We start from the raw sequence: 22,761 nt of genomic DNA, 5'->3' as shown, positions 1-22,761 counted from the left end.
TGCAGACACTCAGCAAATGGACTTACATTTTCTTTTGAAAATGATCTTGTGAAGCACAGGTATCGTGTGACCTTGGATTTAAATAAGCCATCTTTCCAGAGGTCAGCATCCAAGCCATCTGCTGTTTGTGCAACCTGGAAAGAAGAGACAGAGGGAGAGAGGAGACGTGAGCCAAGATAAAGTTAATATATGTGCAGGACTACTTCTTCAGACCTCTTCTAATTAACAGCAGCCCGAACTCTCACAGCATCTCATTAGTTTCTTCACAAGGTGCAGTGCAAAGAACTTCCAAAAGGAGGTATAAAAAAGTTCTAAAAATGCTGCCGCTCGGGAGTCCATTGATTAAAGATGCTCTGACAAAAGCTATTCTAATGAGGAAACAGCAACTTTGGCTGCAATCTCCAAACAATAGTTTGGAAAAGTCAGCATACCGGGGCATTGGTTACCGCCACCCGTGCAGGGGCACACTGCGCGCTGTAAGGGGGGGTCCATCTCAACAAAGCACAAGGTCCGTCTGCAAAGCGATGGCCCCAGGGCTGACCGGGAGCCACAGCCACTTCTCCTGACAAAGGCTAGGACAAGAAGTACTCCCACACAGATCTTTAAGCCTTTCCCTGTGATTTCACACATGATTTAAACTGGATTAAAATGTCACTTCAAAGGAGCGGTGGCGCTACAACAGTTACAACAGAGAGGCAAACCAAAGCCCTTGTGCCAGTCATCCCACCGCAGGACTGGGGCTGCTGTACCAGAGCACCTGCATTTCGCTCCCTCGGGAAGATGAAAAACTCGGGTATGCCTTTTTCATACCTCAATTTCCCTTCCTCTTACGGAGGCTTTGCCCTGCACACACAGCAGAGCTGTGGAGCAGACCCGTCACTGGAGAACAGCCCCTCTTCTCGCCGCACAAGAGCGTACGCCTGCTGCCTTCCGCGGCCCCGACCCACACCTCCCTCCTTCCTAGGCCTGCCAGCCCGGAGCTGCCCAGGGCACCAGACCTCCACGGAAAGCAGACCTAATGGCATTCATTGCCTTCAAGCCCACTCCCAGACGTTGCTTCTCCCCAGGATAAACTGGAAGCGAGCTTGTGAGCCTTAATCAACAGAAAACATCTGACCGCAGGATCCCTAAGAAATTAACCCATACAATTGCTGACTCTGCGAACTGCTTCACAGCACGACACCAGTTTACCTGCCAACAGCTTCCACACCTTCTCTGTGGAGGTACAGACATTTCCAGGACTCCCTATCAGAGGTAACAAGAGCAAGCCTCGGGTCACAGCACGACCTGGCTGCAGATGGGCCCATGCCAGCTCCCCCGCTGCCAGCGGGGACAGGGCCGGTGAACCAAAGGCCACGGCCCGCACCTCGCTGTCTCAGCTTGCTCTCGCACCAGCACACCAGCAAGGCTAACAGGGGAGCAAGCACTGCTTGGCCTTCTTCTGAGCTGTCAGGAGAGGCTTCAGGAGTTAATAATGCTTACACGCCTACCGCTAAGGAACATCCATAATGCCATTATGCCTTAAAGGGAGAAAGCGATGAGCAGGCAAAACAGGGCCAGGAAAGTAAACTCCAAGGAAAATAATCCGTTAACTACCAAAAATTGGGTATCACTGCAAAAGCCGAGAGTTACTTGTTGAGCACCCTGAGAGAAACACGTGATGAATGCTTCCAACAAGCCGCCTTGAAGAGTTACGCTGCACGCGCTCAGCTTCAAGGGCCACCTCATGAGACCCAAGCTCAGCAAGCTGCCTAATCTCAGTGCCACCCTCACAGAGAAGAAATTGAGGAAACTTGGCCTGCAGGCCAAAAGCTGCTTCTAACAGCCCCTACTGCGTTGAGTAAGACTTTGGCCACGCAGCAGCCTGATAACAAAGCAGCTGACATTAGTTGGTACTGCCTGCACCCACGTTTTGTCAAGCAGAGGCTCTGTGCAGAGTGCAGGAAGCGAGCTGTGTGCTGACAAAACCCTCCAGTTATCCCAAGTGCAGGAGAGAAGAGTGTAAGCATTGTCTGATCAGCAAAGACAGCAAAGTGGATTGGCTCTTTGCATTTTGGCAACTGCTGTCTGCAAGCCCCTGCTCACCTCTTCCTCTTGCATAGCAGATGTAGCTTTTGTGGCCAGGCTTCCACAAAGAAGCACACGGCATTCTGAAATAGTAGAATTTGTAACACAGCATTTTTTTTATTTTTGTTAATTACTCCTTGAATTCAACTATTTCTTAAAGTGCTAGTTAGAAATACTTAAAATCCACATGCATTCCCCTCCCCTAAGAGTAAGTCTGTCCTGATAAAAACACATTCAGAAAACAGACTGATTACATAAAAAACCACCGACATATAGGGACACGCTGCTTGAATTCCAAACAATTTGAGGGACTACAACCAAATTTAATTGCTTTGTTAACAATATCATTCAAGTTCTACTGTTCATTTTCTCCTCTATTAGGCAGTTTTTCCTTTGTTCCCACATTAAAGATGCTCAAAACTCGACAGGTAACAACAAACCCAGTCTGAAGCTGTAAAGGCACCTCTACACCGGTTGCTGTCCAATTCAGCTTTGCATTTTAAGCCCTTTAAGTTTTAGCAATTCTGTATGACTTACAACAACATGTGACTTTGAGATGGCAGTATAACACCTCAGTTGACACCACCTCCCTCACAGGTGGCTGCCCCAGAGACACCTGATTCTGCCAGCTGAAAGGCACGAAGTCTCCAGCACGGGCGTGCACAAGCTGGCACCTCTGCCTTCCCAGAGGAGTGAGAGCCTGCCAGTGCTATGCCCTGACTCAGCATTGAAAAAATCCTCAAAAAGTAATAACAAAAAAAAAAAAAGAAAAACCACACCACAAACCCTTTTAGGCAACTACCCTGCAATTCTAACTCCTCAAATTTCAAAGCGGTTGAAGTTAGCTTCCCAGGGAGTCACCCAGCACAGCACTCCACTCGTCTTTGGAAAGGTGCAGGGGCTCTCTCCCCGCAGCCCTACTCCTGCCTCCCACAGGGAAGGCATCCCTGCAGAGCTGGGGCTCGAGCCCCTGGGCTCCTCCGGCACCTCCTTGCCCAGCCAAACCGCTGCCCACTACCAGCGCAGCGCGCACCCCTCACCACTCCTGCACAGTGCTTAGGGCGATGCAAGCAGCAAAACAGAAAGCAGCCAGGGCTAGGACCTCACCAGCTCCCCATGGGCACGCCGAGCAAAGCCACGCCTGCTGCTGCTGAAATGCAACACTTGCAGGCTCCATCCCCAGCGATTGACCCTGAATGCTGTGGCTCCGCACCATCCTGCTGAAGCCTCTTTCCAAGCCTGGGGAATGTAAGCATGCATTAACTTGTCAGAAAACTCACGGGGAAAGAAAACAGAGTGATATAAACAGGAAACGTCTTACATCATCTGCTAGGCTCCTGCAGGCAAGGAGGATCCCCACCGCCCCTGGAAGCAGAACCGTGCCTGAGCTGCGTGAGGGCAACGTGCCCATGGTGGGGTAACGCGAGAGGGAAAGGGATGTGGAGAGACTGCGGCAGGCCTGTCCCAGCAGGATGGGTGCTGAGCAACCCCAGCCCACGTCTTCCCTGCTTCGGTAAAGTGCAAGGAACATGCAGGATGGAGGAGATGATGCCCAACACCCTGGGCACACTTCTATCCTGGCCTTACCGAGGGAGAAGTGGGGGTGGTACCCCCAGATCTGGGCTGGCTCCGGTGTGGCTGCGCCAAACTTCTTCCCACCCCCTTGTCTGCAACGACCACCAAAAGCGGGAGGGAGTCGCAGCATTCACACACTCCAGAGACACGACTGCGAAGGGTAGGCCCAGGCTCTTCCAGTTCACAGCCCGTGCCCCGCTGTAAGGGGCTGTCTGGGCCCAGAGCTCCAGGAGGGGTACGAACAGAGAACAAGAGAGCAGAGGGGGCAGGGACGGGCTCCAGAGGGAAGCGGAACGTGGAGCTGAACAGCCAGGCGCCTGCCCGCCTGGCACAGCGCCTTCCCACCCCATAGGGAAGGTCGTTCTCCTCAGAGCTGAAGACATTCCTTGGACGTAGAGCGGCACACGGTGGGGAAGGCGTCTCCCAGCCCGCTCCTCCAGCCGCGCAGCGACCTGCAGCCGGCACGCTGTTACTGGCAGCCCTGGGCCAGCTGTTTTGGCAAACAGGCACGCGGAACCACCGCCTGCCCCTTGGCAGGGGCTGCCCCCACTCCTGCCCCAGCACAGCAGCCCCAGAGCAACCCACAGCGCCCAGCTGGCCGCAAGCCTGCGGCGAGAGGCAGCAGCGCGGGAACCACACCTCCCGCCTGGCCCCAGACCTCCACCCATCTCTCCTCCCTTTCCTCCCCACCTCTGGGCTCAGTCTTGCCAGTTTGGGCAGATTTTCAGGAATCTACATTCAGACACATTCCATGTGTGTTGGCAAAATCCGGTCTTCGGTGCTTCAGCTATTAAAAGATCTGGAGAAACACAGAGCCTGGTACTGCTCCAGCCCACACGTTGCCCGCGTCTCACGACCTGCTACAGCCTTCGCCCTCTGCGTTCAGAGGGACGCTTCTGCATGCTCGGTTCCGTGCCTTGAGATGCTGTAGGCTCGGTTCCAGAGCGGTCGTGGGGAAGCGGTGCCCCCACACACCAGGTGCAGCTGCCTCGTGCAGAGGAGCCCCTTCCAGACATCCAGGCAAGAGGAGCACAGCCCCGCGTTTGCCCGTCCCACGGAAGACGTGGGCACAAGGACGCCTCGTGACCCCCGGAGCAGCCCCACCACAGCAGGTGCTGTGCAGCGCAAGGACACTGACGGCAGCTCCTGGGGGCCCAGCACAGCCCCAGGCACGGAGCCACGCTGCCGCTTTGCCGTGCGCACAGCTGAAGGAGGAATCGTGCGGAAGCCACGCATCAGGTAAAGCAACCGCAGCCAGCAGACACCACCTCTGCCTACGGCAGGGACCACTGGCCCCGGGTCAAAAGAGCTCCTTGTAAATGCAAAGCAAAACAGAAAAATCAGAGGAAAGGCAGCCTCCGCTCTGTGCCCCCTAGGAGAGAGCAACCCACATTCACAAGCATTATTACAACACCGCTGTAATTGGATTAAGCCACAGGAAGAATCTTTTATCTTGTTTAGTTTAAACTGTGCTAGTGCTAAAGTTCCCTATTAAACCTCAGACAGGCTATCTGGGGTGAGCACGCTCTCTGCCCAGTCATTTAGGCAGAATGCAATTCTGTTATCACAACTCTCACATTGTCCCATGCTCCTTTATCAGGGCAAGCAGCTAATTACACAGCCTGGCTCACACAGGTAATCAGCACTCAGAAAAATGCAGTAAATGCAAAAACCCCTCCAGGTCTCTCAGGAGCCTTGTCTCACACACACACACACACCGCCCCTTATTTCAGCCTGATCCATTTGCTTCCTTCTCGCACTGTACAGGGCATACTGTACAGCGATCCAGCGATCATACATGATCCAGAGCTGTAAACGTGTGAGCAAAGCCGCAGTCCATGGGTTTCCACTCTCCATTACACAAGCTGTGTGACACTGAAAACCCAAGGTGTGACGTAGAGCAGCTGGAGCAGGATACACAAAAAGGGACCACAGGGCAAGCCTTCCCATGCAGTACTCTGCAAGGTCAGTATTTCACGATGTTTCACTGTTTGGGACACTCATTTTATAGGCAAAAAACCAATCACGTTGGTGGCTATACAGCAACTAATCCAGGGAACAAGCAGCCGTTAAACTGTGACCTCCACCCCCCCATTCACATATTCGTCTCTACTGTATCCAGCTGCCTTTTCCTGCTGCCCAGCCTCCTGCCAAAGCTTAATTTAGAGGTTTGCATTCTGTCCATCAAAATTGCCCTTGCAATTTCAGCTGGTTGTGAAGCTATTTGCTTCCCAATCTGGAGCTTCTCATCATTATTGTGCAGTGCTGATATGTGGGATTAAACAGCTGATGTGGGATCCATTTATTCAGAGATGTAATTTGTGCGATACTTAGGAATCCTTCAGGATGAACGTTACTAGGATCAGTAAATTTGCTTGCCACAGTGGCCAGCTGTTTCTGAAAACCTCTCCTCCAGGTAATTATGCTCCTCTTGGAGCACAGATGAAGTGGCATGACTGCACCCACAAACCTCCGCTGAGCAAATGCACTGCTAAGTACCCTGGGCTGAGAGGTGGGCAGCTGGTTACCAAATTACTTCTTAAAACACGTCTGATGGCAAGCCCTCTCTGGAAGAGATGCTGTTCCCAGCAAAGCAAAGCCTCGTTAATGAGGAACCAAAGCATTAGCAACAGCAGCTGAAAAAGCTCTACTTACTACATCATAACCTGTCGGTGCACGGTTCCGGGATGCAACCACACCAACGCCCGTGATGGGATCCATCGGCAAGTCAGGCAACGCATCGGAGAGGTCTCGCACTTCAGGCATCATGGACTGATCCTGAAAGAAAGGCACAGAATTAAAGGGCTGCTGGGCAGCGCACCTCAGAGGAACAGAGAGCACCGAGAGCCTGCGTGCGTGCATGCCACAGTGCTTGTGCTGAAACACCACAGACTGCCAAGTTAAACACAGGATTAGGCCAGACACACCTTCTGCACCTTCATTTGTTTTTGATAAGAAGGTACATTTGTGCAATGCCCAACAGGTTTGGAATTTGGGCCAGCAGCCTCTTCTGAGATTAATTCCACTGTTTCCAGGATATTCAGTATGGGCTCGTCTCCATCTACCAGTGATGGGAAAACCCAAGTTCATCCCTTCCCTCCCAGATAAAGAGCAAATTTCGTCCCCCAGTCAGGCTGGTTGAAGTAGCTCTGCCATTTTAAGCAGCAAGAAATCTGCTGGTAATGGGTTCGTTATGAGGTTCCCCATCCGAGACAGGCATTGGGCATGGTGAGCGTTCCCCTGCGAGGCTTCAGTCTCACCGCACCCTCCTGAATGAGACCGCTTTCATGTAGCAGCACAGATGTATCTGGCACTATATGCAAAACTCTGCTTGCTGCAGGGAACTGAGCGCCAGGGAAACGCAGAGGAAGCAACGCAGGATGGTCTGATGCAAAGCAGACAGAGGCCTGAGCATCTTCCAGGAACAAGGGAGAAGAGCACTGAACACTGCGGGGGAAAGAGAGACACAAAGAGGGAGAGAAGCGGGTGAAACCAACCCATTTGGAGAGATGCTGCTACTGGAAGCAGGGGGAGAGGACAAGAGAGCTGCCAAAATAGCTCACTGAGGAGGAGGAGGAGGAAAGGTGCCGCTGCCTCAGCACGTGGTCTCCTGCAGAGGCCGGCAGCTAGAGCCAGAGCTCTCTGGCTCTGGGGAAGGACTGCCCCAGGACACCGCCCCCCACGCGCCTGCAGACAGAAGGGCAGCACCGTGCGTGAAGGAGCACCGCCGCCCAGCAGCCAGGCAAGCTGAGAACCAGAGCTACCTCATTCGGTTCCCTCCTAAGAGCAATGACACCCAGCGCTTCTAGGCCACGAAGATGGCTCGTTACTTACTGCTTCTAGAAAAGGCAGAGGAGAGCGCTGGTGCCAGCAGGACCTGGGTTTACACTTCACAATGCCCAGTCTGAACAAACATCGTGCTGCAGGCAACAAAGAAAGAGCAAGTCTGGGCCCTGTATAAACGACAATGCCACACAAACAAGCAGACTGCCTGAAGTGTCCAAAACAACGGAAACAAGTGCTCAAAATGACAAAAATACCATTGCCAACGAACCAAATCGAGGACAGAGCTTTGCTTCAGCACCTGGTAAGCATCCAGCACACACACCACCAGCTGAAGCAGGCCCACTTTCTTACCTACACGATTTAAGCTTCCAAAGCACAACTAGAAGGGCCCCCTGAACCCTACCTGCTCGCCCCCTTCCCTTCACCACAGCCTCCACGCCGTCAGGGCCAGCAGGGAACGAAGGGCTCTGTGCAGCTAACAATGCCACCGGGTGCTGCTCAAAGCCAGCACCGCTGCACGTCCGCACTGTGCCCACGAGCTCCTCAAAATACCTCGCAAATAATGCGGAAACAATCGCCTAAAATGTGCAGAACTGAGCAAACATAACGTGACTTTAATAAAGAACTTGCAATCTGTTCTTCATATGAATGCACGTTTCCTGAAACTTTTCCAAGTCACTCTCAATAATTTGATGACTTGCTATTACACGCCGGGAGGAGCTGGGAGGTGATGGATGCCGATACCAGCTTCTGTCAGACCGCCTGGAGCTGCAATTCAGGTAAGCGATGGTATTCCCCAATGCACCAAAGAACAGCACGCAACAGATTTCAGCGCTCTGGTAGCTGTGCGGAGGACTGAGGATGGGGAGGGCTCGGCAGACGCACAGCACCCACCCCACCCACCCCGCCCAGCCCAAAGCTGCCCTGGGCCCGGGGAAGAAAGGCAGCTCTGTCGCAGAGCCTCTCGCGGGCCGGAGGCACGGCACGGCAGGGGGAGGGGAGAGGAAACCGCATCAATCCGCACTTTGTCAGGGCTCACACAAAGCCCCTGCACGGCGGAAGCGGCGGAGGCCACGCACGGAGGCGCGGGGCTTCCTGCCGGGGCACGGGCGGAAGGCGCGGCGAGGCGCAGGAGGGGCAGCAGCGGGCGCAGCAGTGCAGGCACGGCCATCGGACGGCCACCGGGGTCCGTAGGTGGTACCAAGGATGCATCTGGAACAGATACGGAGCGGCAGAAACCAGTCCGTGCACCCAGACAAACGTTTTTCTGAGCTCTACACAGGTCAAAGAGGAGTTTCTGGCCGGGCAATCATACCGACGATTAGCTACAACTCACTTCTCCCTCAGGGCGCTTGCTGCAAGTTTGGTTTCTTTTCTAGCACGCCTTTGAACTTAAAAATAATAGAAAAACCAAACAGTGAAAGAACAGATTATATCAAGGAGAAGGAATCTATAGATACTCCTATCGGACAGCTTGTTATTTTAACGAAGTTCTCTTTAAACAACGTAAGTTTGACCCATACGCCTGCCTAGCATCGTGGTGGCTGAGAACTCACAGCAGCTGACCAGGGAACAGCCCGTCACATCCCACGCTCCGCTCTGCTCGCCGAGCTCTCTGAGGGCCTCTGCTGCTCCTCCTGCCGCATGGTTGTTCTGGGAACAGCCCAGAACAATTACAAGAACATTCTTCCCATTAGCTGGGAGCGTGCTCCTTGGAGGTTGCTCTCAGCTGCAGGGCTACATCCAGCTCCCAGCACCAAGGGGAAGCCGGACACGAGCCCCGGGACAGGATGCAGCACCAGCCCCGGTGGGACCGCTCAGACAAAGCCAGCGGGGAGAGGCCGCGCCTGCGCCGAGGACGCCCTGCCCCGCACAGCTGCACGCACCCTGCTGGCACCGGTCCCGCACGCAGGGCAGAGCGGGGTGCCCGCAGGACGAGGCATCGAGGACGCACGGCTTTTGGCTGCAGCGCTGCCAGCTTCGCTCTGAACACCTCTGGCAGCCTCGAGCTGTGCCTGGGACACAGGGGGCAGGAGGTGTGGGGGTCCTGGGCAGCCCGATCCCGCTCGCGCGGCCCCAGCCCAGGCTGGCCCCCAGAGGCGCCTCCGCAGGCACGCGGCGCTGGCTGGGGTCGGCCGCTGCCCCCAGCAGCTACCGGGGAAGCCCTGCGCCGGCCAGCAGGGCGGGAGATGGGCCGGCACCCTGAGAGGCAGGTACAGGGGTACAGGCTCTGCGCCCTGCCAGGCCCGCGGGAGCACCACGCACGCTCTCGGCCAGCTCTGCGCAGGGTTTCGGACTGCTGCAGGTCAGCAGCGCCGCGTCTTCCTTGTGGCGGCCCAAGAGCGCGGGAAGATTCCCTCTCCAGAGCAGCAGGCAGGAATATCGGGAACTGACCTTCCTGGAACAAACGCCAGCAAAACCAGCCCAGCCTACCAGCGAAGCAAGCGTTCCTGCGTCAACCCCAGCAGCAGTCGCTCTGCGGGCAGCGGGGACCGGGCGGGCTCTGCGCAGAGCGGCTAACCGGGTGTCCGCAAGTCTCCGTGCCGGGAAGCTCTCAGCCCGTGGAGCCTCGTAGGCAAGGCAGAGGAAGCGGCCTTCTGCCCGGCCCTACCGCCTCCCAGCCCGCAGGCCAAACGCAGGCGGGGCGCAGAGAGCAGAGGGGGCGCAGACAGCAGGCAGCGGCACTGCCGGGAACCCTCACGGGCACGATGCAGCCCGAGCCACGGTTTGATCCGCCACCACACGACGCCCAGGGCCGGGCCCACCCGCTGCCGAGCCCCAGCTCGCCCCGCAGGGCCCGCGCCTGCCCGCGGCCGGCAGCACCCGGCGCTCCCCAGCACCTCAGCGCGCCTCGGCTGCCCGGGCCTCCCACTGCCGGGAGCCGCTGCAGCCCCGGGCAGGCTGCACGGGCACACACAGCGCCCCTTCCCCCGGCACCCGGAGCCCCCGACATTGTCTGCTTCCATCCTTTCTGCATTCTCTCACCAGCGTTCTCGCTAGCTCATCGCTCATGTTATTAGTTTATCCTAGGCAAACTTTTCTCCTGGCTTCACTGTCCATTTGAGCGCTACACTAAGGCGACCTGACCACCCGCACTGCTGAGCTTTGGCTGGGAGACACATGTAACAAAGGAACACGGTTCTAGAAATAAATGCATTATTTTGAGCTTGTAGAGCGCTCTCCCCTCTTGGTGTTCCTTTTCAACAAGTGAGGCAAGTTTGGGAGCAGGTGGCAGGTGAACAGATAGTGCCTGGGGACGTATCTGCCATAGAAACTCCATGCTGCCAGCAAAGCAGGCCAAGTCCTGAAGTTAAACAGCAGAGGACTTGGAGAAAGAATGGTCTTACTGGTTCTTCCTTCAGCTGCAAGCCCTGAACTGTGACACTATCTAGCTTTTCCCACAGAGCAGAAAACCATGAGCTAAGGCAAAACTGAAAAAAACCACTATCAACTACCCAAGCTCCTGCACTCTGCAGGAAATAGTCCTATCAAACCAGAGCAGACACGCTGCTGAGACACTCATCCACGTGCTCTGGTTATCGCTGCATCATCTCGCGAAGGAGGCGGGTACAGCCGGCACAGCACAGACTGCTCGGAGGGTACCCCAGCGTTCCCCTCCGCACGCCTGGTCCTCCCACCAGGGCTGCCAATCCCCGGGAGCAGGACGCAGCCCCTGCCGCCCTGCTATTTCTGCTCCTGAAGCACAACTGTTTGAGTCAGAAAACAGGAGACCGTGGCAGGACACGCAGCTGGGACCCCCAAAGCCTCAGTCACAAGCAGACAGAACCTCAGCGTCAGCTCTCACCAAACGAAGGCACGTCCGGGAGCGTCCCCACACCGACCGCCCCACCTCAGCTTGTGACCGACCTCAATGGAAACAGGAACTTCGGCCGGGAGCGAGCAAAACCCAGATCTCGTATTGCTTCACAGCAGGTGGGCAGCCATTTGCGAGGAGTGTCCTGTTTCAAACCAAAATAGATTTCCATACACAGATGACCTTCTACCGGGGCAGCAAAATTTAAGTGACATTCAGTTCAGTTATTTCTATCTTGGTACCTGTGCGGACAAGTCCCCGGCAGCTACAGTGCCTTAAAGCTTGGGACTCACTTAGAGAAGTGTGCACTGCAGAACCGGAACATTTTGTATTTATTTTCACACCTCCAGAAGCTCAAACGAAGCCTTCATCCCAGTATGCTGAGAGAATACAATAGCTAAAGCAGAGAATTTCAGGGACGACACTGAACCGCACTGCTAGCCTGCCATGGGACATGACAGGCTGCACCAAGGTTTGTGTTTGCACATTCTCACTGGTTTTAAAATAAATACAGGATGGATAAATGTAAATTTCAACGTGACCAGCTGAACACCTTCTGAAGCCCAGCTCCCCATTTCAGCTGAGGACCCAGCTGGTGTTATAACGACCAGTCCGTGAGCATCCCAGCTCAGAGAAAGCAAATACTAAAGCTCTGTGGATCTTTGAGAATCCTTCCAGAAACCGCAGTGAAAACTCCTAAGCACCGGCAATGTAAGAAGTGAGTAAATAAAACTTGGGCAGCTCGGTGTCCCCTCTCTGGCTTGTTCAGTAAAGACAAACAGCGCACGTCCATCACTTCCAGCTAAGCAGAAACCTCTGAGAACGGGTGAGGGAGAAAAAAGAGCAATCAAGCGAATCCACCCCGCAAACACCTGCAGCAACAGACCGAAAGAAACGCGGTATTGGGGGTATTTTCCCCAACCAGTCCCGTAACGCTCGCAGCAAGCTCTTCGCTAGGCCGGGGCACGAGGACTCGGTCAGACCCCACGACCGCCGAGCCCCCGGCAGCCCCCGGCAGCCCGGCCGCACGCGGTGCCCCCCCCAGCTCCGGGACAACGCCGCCGCCCCGCGCCCGCCGGCCCCGCGCGGGCAGCGAGCCCCGGGGGCGGGCACCCGGCCCCGGGGACACCCGGGGGCCTCGCGGCGGGCCCGGCCCCACGCGCGGAGGGGCCGGGGCGCCGCGGGAGGGGACGGCCGGGCCCCGCCGCGCCAGGCCGGGCCCCGCGGGGAGCTCACGGGGCCGGGCCCGGTCCCGCGGCCCGGAGCGCGGCGGCCTGGCCGTGCCGAGGGGCCGGGGACACTTAACTGTTGCCCGCGCGGCGGGCGCTGGGTCGCGGCTCCCCCGGCGCAGGCAGAAGCAGCTCCTCATCGCCCGGCGGGGCGGCGCGGGGCGGCGCGGGGCGGCCCGGCGGGAGGAGCGGCGGGGGGGGAGCGGCCTGCGCGCCCGGGCGGAGCGGCGCGGGGCGGGGAGCGGCGGCGGCGGGCAGGCCGCGGCTCGGCGCCGCGCGGGGCCTCGCCCGGCGGGGCTGGGGGCCCGGGCCCGGCCTGCGGAGCGGCGGGGCCGCAGCACGGCGCAGCTCGGCCGCGCCCCGCTCCCCGCCGCCGCCGCGCACGCCCAGGCCCCGGCCCCCGCCCCCGCGCCCCCAGCCCCGGCCGCCGCGGCCCCCGGCCCGGGGGAGCCGCCCCGCACTCACCGGCGCGGCCATGCGGCCCTCCTCCCGCACCGGCCCGACGCGAGACTGGCACCGGAGGCAAACCCGAGCCCTGCTCGCCGCGCCCGCCGCCACACCCACGCCGGGGGCGCGCAGGAAGCCCCGCGGGGGGACGGGGACGGGGCGCGGGGTCCCGCGGGGAGCACCCCCGGCCCCCACCCCCGGCGGCTGCCCTCGAGCGGTGCCCCCGGCGCTGTGACCGGGAATCACGGGGCGCCCGGCCCGAGGGAAGCAGGGGCCAGCTCCGTGAGCCCCGCGGGGCAAAACCCGAAACTTTGGAAAGCAAACGCTGCCTCTGTGGGGTTGTGCTGCAGCAGAAACCTCTGAGTAGTTTCTCCCACCGCACCGCGAGGCACGGTCCGGGAGCTCTTGGAAGACAGGTGACGTCCAGAGCAAAAAGAACCGGAGAACTGTAGTTCTTTAAGTCCTTGCCCTAAACCAAGCTGCATCTTGGAGAGCGGCAGCAGCTGTTGTAGATCAAAAAGCAAATTGCACCCAACCCAGCTTGTTCTCTTCTTGAGAGGACAGCTTGTGGTGGTTAGGGGATACACAGGTCTGGGAGCCTCCTTAACTTCGGCCATACATTTGATTCTACCTCTCACCAAGGCCCAAAAACCAAACTAAGAAGATACAGTCCAGAGAATCAAGTGTTTGACAGGGCAGCTGGACAACCAGAAGCCATCAGAGGCCCGCTCACAGCACAGAAGACAGAGGCTCTGTGGTGTTCTGGGCATTATCATCACATTCCAGTGATGAAATTGGGAGCACACTTGCTAAATTAGCAGGCAATGCAAATCATAGTGTAGCCTGGAACAGCAGTGTATCCTGTAGCTATAATCATTTAAACTAATCCTGCAGCCATCCTGCATTCAGTTCTGAGCACCTTACTTCAAGGGAGATCATCAAAAATAACCTGAAGAACAGGAAGATTGATGTAAGGACTGACATCAGTAGCCTTTGATGCAAGACTGAAAGAGTTGGAGTAGTTAAATGAAAAAAATGGGGTGAAAGATGAAGTAAAAGAGAGGGGGAAACAATTTGTAGGTGCATTAAAGAGGAGGGCAATAAACTTACGTCCTCTGTGGCTAGATTGAGAAGTGATGTGTATGAATTGCAGTAAGAAAGATTCTGCAAAGGTATGGTGAAAAACTTCACAATGAGACAGTGAAGCACAGCTTGGGGAGTTTTTCCACAGAATCACAGAACTGTAGGGGTTGGAAGGGACCTCCAGAGATCATCGGGTCCAACCCCCCTGCCAAAGCAGGTTCCCTAGAGCAGGTTGCCCAGGTAGGCGTCCGGACAGGCCTTGAATATCTCCAGAGAAGGAGACTCCACAACCTCCCTGGGCAGCCTGTTCCAGAAATCAGATCAGTTTTGTCCCTGATCAAGCTGAAAGACCACCTAAAAACAGCTTTCAGACATCACTCGGCATTCCTTTGGGGCAGGCAGTGGGCAAGGTGATCCCCCAGGTCTGTTAAAGACTTAAACACCACCTGCTGCCTGCGCAGAGCCACAGTTTCATTTGTCCTAGAAACATGGCAGTCCCGTCCTATCTGGCATTTACCTCCAGTAAAGCATGTTAGATTTGCACTTGCTGAACAGAGGTAATAGCCAGCTATTCTTAACCACAGCTCTATTCCCTCACTGTTCAACCAAGGCATTCTGGCTTCTACCACATGCAGCCCTGATTGCTCGTAGTGGCTTCTGGGTCCAAAGATTAAAATATAGATAGAGAGAGATAAGGAATACAATGCCTTTTTTTTCTCCTCTTTCTCTTTATTTGGAGAGTAATTTAGACAGAAGGAAAGATGATGCCTGGTGGAAAAGAGAAATATGTCCCATACATAATATATGCCCCAAATGCCCTATTACAAATACAACAAGATTTCCTGAAGTGGAGAAGTTGTTACACATTACAGTGTGCTAATGCTCCCCCATGGAGATGCTGATACTGAGTCTTTAGTGTAATAATATTAAAAATCCTCGAGTTTCAATAAGATCCTCCCTGCTACCACAGCAGTATGAAATGAATTGATTCCAAAGGAAGACTAATTGCTGCTTAGTATCCACAAAATATTCTAAGATACACTGCAAACATATATCCCAACATGTCTATGGCATGATCTGCAATAACATTTTTTTCCAAGAGACGAGTCACTTTCTAGCACAGTTCAGCTGCTCCTTCCCTGCAAGGAGCTGCCCACAGCAAGCACCACCCTGCGGCACAGCATCAGCTGCCCCGCTGGAGCTGGGGGTGGCTGGCACAGCTCAGGGTGAGGGCTCAGAGCTGCTACATACAGAGACCTTGAAGCCTTGGCAGAGTTTTGAGTCCAAGGGAAAGGCACTATTGTGTTCTTTCACAGAGCATAAGCACAGGCTCTGAATCAGCAAATACTTGTACACTTAGTATTAGGTATGTGAATAACTATGCTGCAGTTGGTTAATCTACCACCATAAAGTTACTCAAAAGTATAAGTATTTGAATTATGTTATCCACTGAATATTTTAACATAATTTTTCAAGGTGTTTATTTTTTTGTTCAGCCACGTCTCCTGTGAGTTCTGCAGTCACACAAATACTGTCCAGTTCACACCAGTGTCTTGTTTTTGGGATGCTGAATAGGAGGAATTTAAGCCAGTCCTGACTATCACAGTGGAGCTGTGGCTGAACACACACTCATCCTTCTCATCCTCCAGAACATTGTTCCAAGTTATCACACGTACTTGCCAGGTTTGTTAGCAGTGAAGGGGGGCTCTATTTCTGTTACCCCACTCTGGCAGCTTGGATCACCACCCTTCCTGCTAAACACCAGAGCCAAGGCCAGCCCCTGCTGCTATCATTCCTCAGGGCCCAATGCCGGGGACAGCACTGGTTCCCAGCGGGCTCATACTGCTGCATGCACCACCCCACCCCACTCCCCGGGCCTGCCTTTAGAGAAAGTCAGCCCAGAGTTCAGCTGCATGCTGAAACTGCTGCGGGTCAAGGCTCAGCAGCTGCCGCCTGGTTTTAGGCACACAGATTTGTTTAGCCTGCTGCCTTTAAACGTTGTGCACCAAAATGTCTCCATGCAGCTACTTCCCTTCTGTATTCCTCATTTAAACTTTGATTATTCTGAAAGTAATTAGAAGGCCCTAGTATCTCCTGTGGAGGTTTTAGTTTAGGCACCTCTGTAACTGGGAAAGGTATAGCTGTCAATGCACATCTCCCAGCCGCTTGTGCATCCTGGAGAATAGCAACTGACAGGTAGAATGAGGGAAGTGCACAAGCACAAACTAACCGTGTCCTGAGAGGGCTCTGGGTGGCTTTTATCTCTAATGATTCCCAGGCAGGGTTTGCCAGGTACCCCGGTAGTTACTGAACCTTCATCCTGTCCTCAGAGATAGCGAGAGCCTTAGGCACTGCATTGCCCTGGCTGAAGGTCAACAGCAATAGAGCTAAAACACCACTTCTTAAAATCATGGCAAATTCTTAACTATAGGAAACAACCCATTCAGGGCAGGTTTTTGAAGACTTGCAAGCTCTGCAGCAGACACCTGCCTTCTACTGGGATGCGTGTGGGTTGCTTTTTAATAAAGAGATCGCAAAGCATTTCAGGTACTGACATGATCCTGAGATGCAGGAATATTTCAGGAGCTCACTAATCAAAAAAAAAGACCACCCACCAGATTTTACAGCATTTTTTGCATTTCATTGTACTTTGAGTTTAATCTTTTATTCTTATTCAAGAAGGCTGTGTGGTATTTCCTGCAGGGAAGAGTACAGTTTACTACAGCAGTTCCTGTTTTTGGCTGTTTGACATACCTTGGTGCACATTACTGCTGCAGGCCAGGCTGCACTTGGTGAGCAGAGCTCCTGGGCAGCCAGGCGAGGCACACTGCAGGCCTGCAGCCCCCGCTCCTCCGAGCCGCTCCAGCAGAGCAGGAGCTCCCACTTCCCCACTGCTGCCGCACCGACATTTTCTTCTGTCTGTTTCGATTTGGTCTGGCCACAACACCAAGGAAGTGCACAACGTCAGCTGAAAGACAGCATGATGTCAAGAGACATTTCTAAACTGAAACTTGCACCGTATTCTTCTGTCAGCTCTGTGCTTTGTTACCAAGGCGCTGTGGCTGTGCTCACCTACCCGCAAGGCCCTTCAGCGAGAAGGCATGCCTCACCCCATATCTTCATCTCTGGGCAAATGGAAGTAAAACCCCAGCAGCAGCCCGAAGTCTGAGCCCACAGCCAGCAGCACGGCTCCCAGGTCTGCTACCTGACCCGCACCACGTCTTCAGCCAACCTTCCCGTCCGACCGCAGCCAGACAGCCTGGTGGTGCGCAGCTTGACTGTAAGCATGCTGTGACCCCAGGACAGGGTGCAAAGGATGATTTTTAGAAGCACCAAGTATCTTTGTGAGTACACAGCTTGCAGACAGTACTAGTTGGTATGGGATTGCAAGAGCCTGAGCAGAATGCACAGGCCTGTCTTTAACGCACAAAACAGCAGCAGCGCTCAGCCCACTATTTATATATTATGGATCATAATATTTAAGTGGCCTGGCTATAACCCTGTAACTGGTTTTCCTTGACAGAATGAGTATTGCTCAGCACATACTAACAGCTGTCTGTAAAACACATTTATGAATTGTTCATAAATTTCCAGACAGCACAACTGCAGCACTGATGCCTGGCCACCGATCTCCTGCACCCCCACGCTGGCAGGTCTGGGGGCAAGCTCAGGCTGGACCCAGGCACTCCCAGTATAACTGGAGTGTAACTGGGAGAGGTACATTTCATCAAGTATCAGGACAAAGATCTGACAAGCTGTCACCCTACCCGCTTGTTGGAGAATACGCAACTGGAGCAGACCAGGCCCATCGTATTTTAACCCTAAAAACACAAAGCTTCCTGTAGCCGCGCTGAATGCTGCTGCAGCAAGAAGGCAGCACCTCAGGGCCCCATGCAGCCAACAGAAAGCATCAATAAGTGAGAAAGGCATATGAACATGCCACTTCAGCCAGTAATTGCTTCCAACAATGAGCATTAACCTTCTTAGAACAGTACCAAAGGAACCATGAACAAGCCAAGAACCAAGCACGAGGACAGAAGCAGTAACAGTGCAGTGATGCCTGCATACTACGGACACGAGCATACCAGGAAGGGCCCCTCAGGCCAGGACATCAGTGCAGAGGTGATGCATGGAGAACAGACAGCTCTGCTCACTGATGTGGGATGTCCTTAACAGTCCCTCAGGTCTGGCTTCTGTCCTACCTGGTGACTGAGCTGCTTGGAGGCACGAGCCCCACAGCCGCCATGCCAGGCCCTGCTGGGGGCTGGATGTCTGCTCAGAACAGCAGTAGCAGGCAGCTCACTCCCCTCCTTCGCTCATGCCAGTTTTGCAGCTCCCAAGGCAACACCACAGCTCATGCAGGAGCCTCAATACAGAAGGAAAAAAAAGAAAAACACTATTTAGTGTTATCAGTTCCTCACTTAGCCCCAGGTCAGCCAAGCACTAAAACAGATGTTCAATTTTAAGCACATGCTTAAATAGTTCACTGAATTAAAGGGAAGGCTGCAGGGTCAGTTACTCAGTGGCAGCCCCACAGGGACAGTCCGAGTTTCTGCTTATTGCAGTGAGACAGCCCAAGTGAGCACAGCCATAGTCAGCAGGGCATCGGGGGCCCCCCCACCCCACGTGAGGGTGCTTGGCCATGGGCTGGGCCAGCACCTGTGCTCTTGCCCCAGGTCAAGGTCTGGAGCCTGTCAGGTTTGGGGCAGGGACCAGCCATGCACAGCAGAGCTGCAGGTCGCTGCCTCCTGCCCCCTGTAACAGGCTGTCAGGCACCCTGGGGTGAGCTGGCCATGGGAGCAGGGGAGGCACGGGCAGCATCCCACCAGCACCTGCAAGCACATGTCCAGGACCCCGCAAGGGAGGCACCTGTAGCCCTGCCAGCTGACTTCCCTCCAGTCCCACCCCATGCACATTTACAAAGTTGTTTGCAAGTGCACTCACTACCTGGAACATCACAAGTGAGTAACGCCTGGAAATTATTAAAAATATCCTTTATAGCTAATTGCTCTGAACCATTGTTTGTGATTCACTTTGCAACACAAAGTTTATCAGGAAAATGTACTGTTTCTCAAATTTACATACTTTATCCTATACTCACTACTAAATAGCACTGATGCTATATTTCCAAATATAAGCCCTGACATTGCATTATAGCCCACATCAGTTATGAACTAAGGTACATCAACATACAACAAAATCGCGATTTACAGAGCACCAAGTGACAGCCACAGCCAGGGCAAGTGTTCAGCCTGGCCTTTTGAACAGGCTCAAGACACTCCTCATCCAAAGACTGTCCAGGAAAAGGGACCTCCATCAGCTCCCTCCTGTGACACGGAAGCCAGGCCAAAGCAGCCCTGGGTGGCACAGGGAGCAGTTTGCCCAGGGCACTGCCATTTTAATGGCTCAGCACCAAAACCAGGCTCTCCAGACCCCACTGCCAGGACCAGCCCCATTTGTTCTGCAGAGACACCCTGGGACTGAGTTGTAGCTGCTCTTCCACCCAAACATAGGAAAAAAACACACCTGTATGCAGCTTAATTACCAAGAACTGCCACACACCCAGGTTTTCAGATTATGAATAATAGCTACAGTAAGACAGAGACTTTTGCTTGAATGATTTTGAATGATGAACACATTTGGGGAAATAATGTTTTCTTTGCAAACCTTCTCTGATGAAATGCCTTGCTTTTTGGCTCAGGGCAGGAACTGTCAGGGCTTCTTGAAGCAGGAGTAAAGCCTCAGGCACGAGTTGCCCTCTCGTTTAAACAGGAGCAGGTCACTGCAGCAGCTGTTCACTGCTCACCAGTACAGGGCCCACCAGTACAGGCTAGAGGCTGACCTGGGGTGTCCCTATGGCCACTGGAGGGACAGGAGGGAGTTGGACCCAGCCCATACTGCTCACTGCAGTAATTTGTCCTCCATGGGGATGTGTGAAGGGAAAAGCCACGGTTAGTGGTTATTATGGATGCAAAACTGCTGTCACAGGTACATGCTGGCAGACAGCATTCAGATGACCTGGTGTTTGCATAAGGGAATGCTGGTGAATAATTTAATAGGTGACCATTTGGCAGGCAGTGACAGTAAGTCGGTCACAGTTCAGCTAACTTTGCAAGACTTTCTAAGAGCAGCCCCTTCTTCATTTAGGGATACAGGACCTCAAAAGCACGGTTCTGATCTTTAAACTTAAGAAAGCAGAGCCACAGCCAGTACCCTTCATCCTTCCTAAGCAAATAATTAACATATTGGTTACAAAGCTGCAGCCAAAGAATTAATACCCTTGGTTCCAACTCCAGTCCACCCAGCAGCCTCACTCCTTGCCACTGTGAGGTGTGCAGGAACACAGCAATACCAGGTGCCACCAAAGGCTCCATCCCCTCCTTTCAGAGGGCATTGGCTCCCATCATCACAATTCCCAGGCCAGCTGGCAGCATTAGCTGCTGCTGCTTGGCTCCTTGGCTACTGCAGCTTGTGCATATTAGCACCCCAGCGAGCTTCTCATCCATCTGACAGCATTCAGTGTGCATAACGATGCCAAAGTTGGTCATAACTGGACAATTACAGTATCACTGGGAGAGCAGAAAAATTGGAAGATATCCTTACTGAACAGCCAGCAGGAACAGCAAGAGCCTCCCCAGCCCTGCTCAGGCAGTCCCCAGGCACAAGGTCACCTCCCCAAGGGCTCACCGCACCCTCAGTTGCGGGCAGGACACAGCCAGATTACACAGCTGAGGCTCAGGACCAGAGATAGGGGTATGAGCTCAGAAACAGGGAATCAAATGAAAAACCTAAGGCCCCCTCACTATGGTCCTGGCCCCACTGAGTGTTTCTGAGCATCCCCATGGTACAACCGCCTGCACAATCCACCATATAGACACTGAAGTGACAGCAGGGAAATGGCTGCATACTCAGCACCTGCTTTAATATCCTTCCATCTATACCGATACTTGAAACAATCTGTAGGATTCCTCTAGGAAAACACACTGAACAATCCTTACAAGGGAGGAGATGAATCCAAAATGAAGCACATCTAGTTCCTTCAGAAACATTTCTGCATTGCTGAACAAGAGGATGGGTATCATGTGATAGTAGAAGCTACAGATCCTCCAGCATTACTAACGAGAAACTATTCTTTGAATACATAATTTTGCATCCTATTTTATTTCCTTTCTAGCTTTGAGTTTGTTCCTACATAAGTTTTAAGGTCTTTGTTCCAATTACATGAATGTGATCCCCTCAAAGCACATCTGCACAGAGCCAACACTTCTGAGGCAGGACACCTCCTCTGCTGCTGGGATCAATTTCTTGCTAACCAAAGCCAGGTTCAATACATTGTGAAAACACACTTTCCTTCCAGTGTTTGTAACGTGCTCCAACAGCACAATAATGAGCTGACGTGAGAAAGAGAAGGGCTCTTCCAGTTCCTTTCTATCTGAGAAGAGGCTTGTGCCAAGCATAGCTTTTATATGGAAAGTGCTACATTTATTCAGTGCAAATACTTCAAGAGCAGGATTTCATAAAAAGGAAAAAAAAAAGTCTCACCTGAATCAGGAAGGTCTATTCACAGAACTTCTTCTTTTTCTATCAAAGGTCTGATTGTAGGACACTCTAGTCCTCCATCTTTTGGGTAATCAGGGAGTTACTGCAACAGCTCATCTCTTGCTTTGTTTCTTGGCTGTTTTGTTCATACTGCGGGTGCCACACTGCCCACTAGGGAGGGAGGAACGGTTGCACCAGTGCTGTGCTGGCCTGGAAGCCCGGGACAGCCCTAGCTAGAGCTGCTGCAGGATGAGGAGCTGCCCTGGGTGCAGGCACCGCAGGCGTGTGTGCACACAGAGGTACAGGAGCTGTGCTGAGGGCAGAGCCTGGCCAGGAGCCCTCACGGCACCCAAGTGGGCCACAGCCGAGTTCCGCTAGCAGCCCATCACGAACATCCACGGCGTGAGGTCAGAGTTCAAGCCGGGAAGCCAACCCACGGGTCAGGCTCAGGTCCTGCTGCTGGTCAGCTCGATGGGGATGAGACAGGATCAAGGCCAAGCTGCCAGCCTGCAGGCCAGAATCTGAAACACTGTGGTCCACGGCAGAGTACCAGCATACTGCAGCATACAGCTTAAACAGGCTGTGGGGCCAGAGTTGTGCTTAAATGTGCTCTTGGCCCCAGGCAGCTGCGGGGCCAGGTGGGGCTAGTCAGGCCATCAGGTCCCACAGGGCTCCGCACCTGCATCGTCCTCAGCAGGGCCGGGGCCGCAGGTGTTTTTGTGACAGAGCACCGAGCCGTGCTCAGGACGCCCTGCCACTCTCCAGAGAAAAGGCAACTGGAGAACCCAACCCCGTGCCCGTGAACCGCCCCTGGGCTCATCTGGGACCCCAGCGGCAAGGTGCCCCATGGCATCTCAGCAGCCGGGCACGGCGCTGCGGGCAGGGCCTGGAGGAGCACAGGGCACCGCCAGGCCCCTGCCCGCCCCACGCGGGGCTGCCCAGCGCCAGCTCCGGGCCGTAGCAGTGGGCCCCGGGGCGCAGCAGGGGCCTCCTCCCCTCACCCGCCTCGGCACCCGGCAGTGGGAAACAGGGCTGAGAAATGCCTCATCCTGCCCTGCCCGGTGTGCTTCTGTTTTCATCTTGAAAGTGACAGTAAAACAGCGTCCACATTACGGTGACATTAGCAGAATAGCTGCCACAGGGTTGCCTCCTGCTTTATGCTTTTCAGGCAGAGGCCAACAGCAAGAGATCAAAACCTGTTTTTATGTTGCTTCAAAACTG

The 22,761-nt window shown here is 54.2% G+C and overlaps 1 protein-coding gene across 17 annotated transcripts in view; it reads right to left on the bottom strand.

The window, feature by feature from the left end:
* The window catches only part of MVB12B (multivesicular body subunit 12B), a 102,295-nt gene extending 89,240 nt beyond the window's left edge, over window positions 1–13,055 (bottom strand). For 6 of the 17 annotated variants that reach the window (XR_014574354.1, XR_014574355.1, XR_014574356.1 and 3 more), the window contains exons 1-3: window positions 12,549–12,693; window positions 6,298–6,420; window positions 27–134 (exon numbers count right to left, since the gene is read on the bottom strand). Coding sequence is in view for 13 of the 17 variants with exons in the window: in XM_083806866.1 (XP_083662992.1) it covers window positions 27–134; window positions 6,298–6,420; window positions 12,549–12,611 (294 nt within the window). In the remaining 4 variants the exon portion in view is untranslated. Of the gene's footprint in view, window positions 1–26; window positions 135–6,297; window positions 6,421–6,569; window positions 7,451–7,476; window positions 11,388–11,484; window positions 12,319–12,548; window positions 12,696–12,936 lie in introns of those variants that run through there. The other 11 variants (XM_083806854.1, XM_083806859.1, XM_083806863.1 and 8 more) reach the window with 10 other exon arrangements.
* Window positions 13,056–22,761: the final 9,706 nt, after the last annotated feature.

The sequence above is a fragment of the Anser anser genome, assembly GCF_964211835.1.
Source record: "Anser anser genome assembly, chromosome: 21".
Taxonomy (NCBI): domain Eukaryota; kingdom Metazoa; phylum Chordata; class Aves; order Anseriformes; family Anatidae; genus Anser; species Anser anser.
Note: the sequence above shows the minus strand (reverse complement) of the source record. Positions and strands in the feature narration are given on the sequence as shown.